At 39.5% G+C, this 7,061-nt stretch overlaps 1 protein-coding gene across 1 annotated transcript in view; it reads right to left on the bottom strand.

The window, feature by feature from the left end:
* The window catches only part of urb1 (URB1 ribosome biogenesis homolog), a 17,509-nt gene that overhangs the window by 1,277 nt on the left and 9,171 nt on the right, over nt 1–7,061 (bottom strand). The window contains exons 23-38 of the mRNA XM_008309335.3: nt 7,058–7,061; nt 6,797–6,986; nt 6,661–6,719; nt 6,007–6,188; nt 5,818–5,928; nt 5,667–5,730; nt 5,421–5,589; nt 4,966–5,071; nt 4,318–4,478; nt 4,122–4,233; nt 3,900–4,006; nt 3,456–3,599; nt 3,205–3,314; nt 2,605–2,805; nt 1,140–1,381; nt 310–888 (exon numbers count right to left, since the gene is read on the bottom strand). The exon at nt 7,058–7,061 is cut by the window's right edge and continues 198 nt beyond it. Coding sequence (XP_008307557.1) covers nt 310–888; nt 1,140–1,381; nt 2,605–2,805; nt 3,205–3,314; nt 3,456–3,599; nt 3,900–4,006; nt 4,122–4,233; nt 4,318–4,478; nt 4,966–5,071; nt 5,421–5,589; nt 5,667–5,730; nt 5,818–5,928; nt 6,007–6,188; nt 6,661–6,719; nt 6,797–6,986; nt 7,058–7,061 — 2,541 coding nt within the window. The remainder of the gene's footprint in view (nt 1–309; nt 889–1,139; nt 1,382–2,604; nt 2,806–3,204; nt 3,315–3,455; nt 3,600–3,899; nt 4,007–4,121; nt 4,234–4,317; nt 4,479–4,965; nt 5,072–5,420; nt 5,590–5,666; nt 5,731–5,817; nt 5,929–6,006; nt 6,189–6,660; nt 6,720–6,796; nt 6,987–7,057) is intronic.

The raw sequence follows: 7,061 nt of genomic DNA, 5'->3' as shown, positions 1-7,061 counted from the left end.
GTATATATATATATATATATTTTTTTTTTTTTTGGGTGGCACAGTGGGAGAAAATATGCTCTTTGAGAATATTAATATTTTAATACAAAGGGATGAAGGATATGTGGAAGGATTTGTTTTTTCATACATGTAAGTTTTTTTTTGTTAAATAGTTAATTTCTCCCCAACTCCATTAGGTATTATTTTTAGCACTGATTTGTAATAAGGTTTGCAGCCCTTCTCTAAGTACCTCAGTAAACCCAAATCTCAAGAAAACAGTGGAACATTAAGCCATTTTCCAATGAATTAAAATGTCTGGCATGCTCTTACCACATCTTGACAGGTCATTAGTGTCTCCTGGCAGGCAGGTGGAGACGACCGCCTGATGCACCTCTGGAAGTTGACCTTGGCTGTCAAGTAAGCGCATCATAATTTTGGTGAACTGCTGCAGGGTTTTGAATCGATTCACATTTCTGGAGACATTCTGAGATTCAAAGGCCTGATGGTAGAGTCGAAGGAGGTCGGCCTTCAAGCCAGGATCCAGCAACAAGACATCTACAATCGCCTGGTGTTTCATCAAATACTTTTCAACCCAGTGCAACAAGTCCTCAGTTCTTTTTTCATCATATGGACTTTCCACCAAGAACCTCAGGGACCACTTGGTGAGCAGGTGTGCAGTGTCGCAGGCCAGCTGACCAAGAGCCACCCTGTCTCCTGGCTGAACCTGAGGAGGTTCTGAGAGGGGAAACACAGGCTCCCAGTGAATAAAGATAGCACTGAGGTAATATTTACACTCTGTCAGGGAAATGTCTTCGCCTTTCTTAGTTTCAGGATCTTCTTCCAGGTCCTTCCTGTGTATGCTGGGCTTCAAATTGGACCCTTTACTCTTGATTTTATTTTTCCCTATTCCTGAAAAGGACAAAAAAAGTTTTTTTCCATTAAATTACATGCAATAAATGAGTCAGGCAGTGAACTGGACTAAAAACTGTTTGTTTTGAATTAAAAATAACCGCTTTTAACAACAGTTCTGTACAAAACAGTATAACACTGGGGGGGTTCCATGATACTGGAGGAGGTCTGGATAAGAAATATTCATAAATCAGGAAATTCAATGGAAAACTTATTGTTAATAGTTGTTTTCCATTCTAAACGACACTCACCAAGCATTTCCTTGGTTTTGGACTTTTCAGACAAACAATGAATCTGGTTGGTGAGCGCCTTGTCCCCTGATAGGGAGGCCCAGCACAGGAGCGGTGCAAGGACTTCAGCACAGGACAGCGGCTGTGGGAGGAGGGAGAAGCGCTCAGCCTGTTTGTTTACGCTGAGTGCTGTCCCACGATGCTTCAGTACAAAGCAGAGTGTCTGCAGGAACCGGCTGAGCGAAGCGGCCTTCAGACCCAACCTGACAGAAGGAGAAGGTCAGACAAACACTGAAGTCCTCGACCGTAGACACTGAACATTTATCATGTCTGATGTTTGATAATCTCCCCTGCTCTAAAAAAGCACCAGGTCTGTCTAGTGTGAAACAAGGATACCACATGTTTTAGTTACTTTTTTACATTCAATATCTCAATACCTACCCACATGTAATTTTAATTCAATTTTAAATTACTGAAGTTGTCTGTTCTTCTTTGTTATGCAGTTAAAGTTAGGTCTAAACTAGACCTGGGAAAAATATGGCCTGTGGGCCAGATGTGGCCTGCTGGGCTCTCTAATCTGGCCGACCAAACTCCGGTACAAGGAATTGTAAAGACATCAATCGTCAATCCTTCTGTTTCATGGATTACAATGAATTAATTGTAATTTCTGTTAATGACACTAGATGGTGGACATTACATGTGCCAAATTATCTTGTACATTTTATTTATATTATTTCATCCAGCATTCTGCATCCATTAAATACTGATCTGGTCGACCAGTCAAATTTTGACCAGATTTGGAAGTCATATCTTCTGTAAAGGTCTAGTTCCTTTGTTTCAGTTTAATGTATTGCATCAGTTAAAATGCAGTAGTGCAATAGTTTATGTTGGAAATAGTTACAAATATATAAACCAATCCAATATTTGAGAAAAAGACTGCAGCTGTGGAATGTCAACTACTTGCTCCAAATTCCAGCTCTTCCTGTTAAATTTACTCCAGTCCATTTTCCAGCTTCCTGAACTGTGCACTTTTTGCATTGATCAACTAAGGGAACCAGTTCTGTTCTTCCCTAAAATGATTTAGTTTGTATTCATTTTGAATGTTATATATCTTAATAATGAGGAAAAGTATCTTATCAGTATTTCACATCACAATAACTTGGTATTTTTCAGACCCATTATATCAGCTGTATATACATACTGTATACATGTCATTTCCAAGCACAGTGTGCAGTTATCTGAGGTCATCACGATTAGTCCATACTAATCCTACTTATGATTTACAATATTTGAAGCCCCCTTATTTATTACAGCAGTTACTGAAATCTGGTTGTAGGTTTTGTAACTGATGATTTTCATTCAATATCTAAAATTATTTATTGTTAATTTATTACTAAATATTATAACAGTTGATATACTGAATAGGTGAAGACCACTTCTAACTTGAAGACCACTTCTAACTAGAATTGCGTTTTTTGAAGTGTACCTGAGATATTTGGTGAACTCTAAAGCCACACAAAGGAATTCGTTGATGAGTGGAAGAGGAAGGCACTTGATTAAGTTCTTAGGTTTCTCCTCTGCAGATGATTGAACTTCATCCACCTGCTTCTCCTTCTGACCCAGGTTGGTGAACCACAGCACATGTAGCAGGTCGATTAAAGAACTGAGCAGGTGTGGGTCTCTGTTTCTGTGATTGAGATTACAAAACATCAGAAGGTTTTAGTTGATCAAAGAAAAGAAGGATGCACTGAATATTCAAATTTTTGGCCAAAGATGGCCCAAAAGTACTTTTTATTTAGAATTTTTGTTTTTGTTGTTGGAATTTTCTTAATAAATATTTTTATAATTCTGAATTGATTTATTCTTACATTAATATTAATGTATGCAACGTCAAAGCCTTGACTTTAGTGAAATTAGTACACAGTCTTAACAATAAACACTATGGTACTAATAATTGGCAAACTAATTTTCTTGTGTTTCGATTTTTGGCCTTGATTTCCTTATTTTCGTTTTGGCCAAGAATTTGCATTTCGGTGCATCCCTAAAAAATATTGCATTAAACAGTGGGACAGTATAGTATACTTACCGTTTTTCAATCATCTGTATCATCCAGGTCAGAATCCCACAGGTTTTGGTTAGATTATAAGCTGCTTTGTTCACTGTTGCAGCCTTACACAGCACCCTGATTATCTGTGCCTACAGAAACGACATTGATACAACTCATTCACAACTTACCTCAGATTTCCTATGCTTATAATAAAGTCTTTTTCACACATATAGTGATATATTAGATTATAAAATAATGTGTTGCATCACACTGGTTTCTGTGGTGTGTACCTGGGAGTTTTCATCACGGAGGGGGCTGCTGCTCAAGCCCAGAAGGCTCTGAAAGATGGCTTGTCGGTCACATTGTTCAAAGCAGTGTCTGTCCGCAATGCCTTCCTCCAACACACTTAAAATCCACTCACGGTCCACCTTGTGCTGCGAAAAACATTACATGGTCATTAACACAGCTCAATCCCTCGTCGCCTTCAAAGACAAATAAATACTGACCCTTAGAAAAATAAACAGTTGTTCTTGCACAACAAGTTGATGTAGACTATCGTTCAAGGATAAATAGATCAATCATGGTGTCACTTGACCAGGGCCAGTGCTGGACCACAACTAGAACCGATTAGCCTTGGAGCAGATTAGCCTGCTCTAGTCTTAATCCCCTTTCTTGTGTTATTGCAATTATAACTTGAAGTTAAAAGGAAAGAAAAATTCAGCCTTTTTGTCTACCTCTGTCTCAAAGCCGTAGAAAAGTTTGAAGAACTCTGGGACTCTTTTAAAGTCCAGACTCTGATGAGAGAGGAGGAACCGGTTCAGAACCACATACATGTGGTCCTCTGGAAATAAAAGCAAGAAGAAAGAGTTAAGAGCCAATCAGTCTTCAAGAAACATCCTACAGTTCACAACTGGTGTCACAGGGAACTAGTCATGGACATGTGTAAGAACACACACCTGGTTTTAGCATTAGCTGGGCCACCTTCTGGATGTAAGTGGTCATGACAAATGGAAGTCGCAGATTCTCCTTCTGGATTCCATTCTTCACCATGTCCATCAGATACAGCAGCTGGTTGATCAATACAAATTCATGAGTGTCTTTGGAGGTGGAGGTTAGTCATATTCACGACCAAGAACTTCATGTTAGCGTCACCTGTCTTTTCTCCCTAAAGCGAGCGCCCTCTAGGTGATGGTAAAAACAGCCGAGCACATGATAGGCTGCGGCCCTCAACTTTGTGTCGTAACTGCTCAGGGCCATCACAGTGAAACCAAGAGCATGGCTGGATACAAACTTGAAGCAGTCAACCACACATTCTGTTGCAAAGAGAGAGATTTCAATGTTGATGATAAATGCAGTTTCTGAAACAAACCTTCACACTGCCTGAGATTTGAACCAGTATTTGGAGAACAGGGATTTGCAGACTTGAGAAGTTGTTATTTGGCGTAATCTAGAACTCTTTACAACACACCAGGGCCACATGTAAAAAGAAAAACATAAAAAAAATTCCCAAGGTTTCTGAGACTAAAGTCACTCACTACTTGGTGAGAAGATTTTCAGTAAGGTCAGAAACCAAGTCAAAATTCGAACTTTGAATAAAGAACAAAAGCACATAAAAGAAACACCTGTGCTCAATTCATAATTCAAAACAAAGTTGGATTTCGGACCGTATTGTCTGTCATTTTTCTAGTGGCCAGCATCCCACTGAACCATAGACACCTCTTGTACTTTCACTTATACCCATATATAAGGTCATCCACAGAGATTTTAATTGTAGAAAATGGAGGGGTTGATTGTGCTGACCTGGCTGAAGTATAGCACTGAAAAGTGGCAGCAGGAAGCAGGGATCATAAAAATGTCCAATGTCCTTCAAAGCATCTGCATCTCTGTACAGCAGCTCCTTCCCTTCCTTTAGGAGAAAGACAAAACTAGTTATTATTACTAATGATACCAGCTTTACATCTATACAAACACATCATTTTATTTGCTAGAATATGTAAAAAAAATGTGACCCCTAATTTTAGCTATTGTGAACATTAACATACATTTATGCATTCAGCAAATGCTTTTATCCAAAGTGAGTTACAGGACAAGTAAAGCAGCCGTGATAACCGTGACACTATGGAACTACAAGTGTAAGCCCCTATTTTTACATCCTCACATCTGAGCCCTTGTTGACAGCCATAGTTTTATAAGCCAAGAACAAGATCCTTCATTGTGACTCCTCACATGTTGGATTTAAAAATGTAAATGTTGACCTGTGGGATGAGTCTGCGGTGCTGTGGGAAGTGAGCGATAGTCTGGAGCATCTGTTCAGGGTTTAGAAGGGCCAAAATATCATCTGGGCTGGCCTGCTTCCACAGAGAAGCTCCAAGGCTTGTCCTTGTCTTATGATGCTCCACAGCTGCTGGGCCCCACAGGTAAGACCTACATAGAAAACCAACAGTGATGGCAACAAACAAACTGCATGTATGTTTGCATGTATGTTAACTACATTAACTTACTGAAACTTCAGGAGACTGACTTGGTTTTTTTCATATTCCTGAAGTAGCAGCAACAGGGTTTGATCTGTGAATCAAAAAAGGCAATTGTGTGAAATAAATCTGGTGAAAAAAGTAATTAGTTTAATGTTTTTTGTTTTTTTTTTTGATTCACCTGAAATATTCAGTGTCGCTCCATAAGCTCCCAAAAAGATGACAAAGTGACTACTGGAGCAGACAGTGGGACATTTCCTCACCAGACAGAGTAGAAGGGACACTAGAGCCTCTGGGAAAACAGTAAACATACCAATACTTGATGAAAACTGCTCCATGATTGTTAATTTTTACCCCCAACATCAGGTACCTTTAGCCTGACTCCTGCTAGGTTCCTCCTCAAGCATGGTAGGCAGGAAAAGAGAATGGCTGGTGGTCATCATGTGGAGAGTGGACAAACTGAGCAGATCTTTACTGACTTCAATGTCTCCATACATCAGATTCAACAGGGTGCTCAGGGTGTTAAGGAAGTGATGATCTCTGTACCGGTATCTTCAGTGAAAGAAAACGTTTGTATGTCATTAATGAAATCAGAGCACAAAGGTCAGCAATGTGTATGTGAAAGAGAGCAGGGCAGGTAAACGGTAAAGGTGGATGAGTTTTGATTGTTAACCGTAGGCCCACGTTTGGGCTGTGAGCGTCACCTAGAGTGCCACAAAAATCTTTCAGCTGCATAGGTTATCAATTTAAAACAAAGTGTAGTGTGTCAGATGTTTAACAAGCTCAAACAATCAACAGAAGACACTTAAAATGGAGAAATGAAGATGCGTGTTGTCAAACATAACGAAAATAGTATGTGACAACCAAAATACTTCTATAACCAAATTATTTTGCCTGAAGTCAATATTTAGTGTGGAAACTGTCAAAGACTTTTTCAGTCATGTTTTTTATTATATTTACCAAGTGTTTTTTTGACCAGGTTTCTTTCAAATAACAGAATGACATTTTTCACTAGAAATCTTACTTCAGCCCGTTCTTGACAAAACTGTTCCATTCAGTGGCTTTGACGTCTGTAGCTGAAGTCTGTGAGAAGAAGATAAGTTCAGTGTCTTGTAGCAATGATTGAGCAGCGTTTACCGTCTAATGCAGAAAATGCTCACCAAAAATGTGGGCAGCCTTCCCAGAATGCCAAGTTCCTGCTCTGACAAGGTCTGGGTCTGATCTTTAGACTGACTGTAGGACGTGATGAGACACCTGAAGGCAGCAGCTGTCACCGATGTCCTCCAGTTTTCCAGTTCATCTGGGAAATCTGCCAGTTTCTCACTGATAACTTCGACCAACTGCCATCTGAAAGAGAAGAGAACATTGAATGATTCATGGAGACACTGATCATTTATTCATGTCTTGTTTCAGCATTGATATTAC

The sequence above is a fragment of the Cynoglossus semilaevis genome, chromosome 4 (assembly GCF_000523025.1).
Source record: "Cynoglossus semilaevis isolate Cse_v1.0 chromosome 4, Cse_v1.0, whole genome shotgun sequence".
NCBI classification, from domain to species: Eukaryota; Metazoa; Chordata; class Actinopteri; order Pleuronectiformes; family Cynoglossidae; genus Cynoglossus; species Cynoglossus semilaevis.
This window is presented reverse-complemented; position numbering and strand designations above follow the sequence as displayed.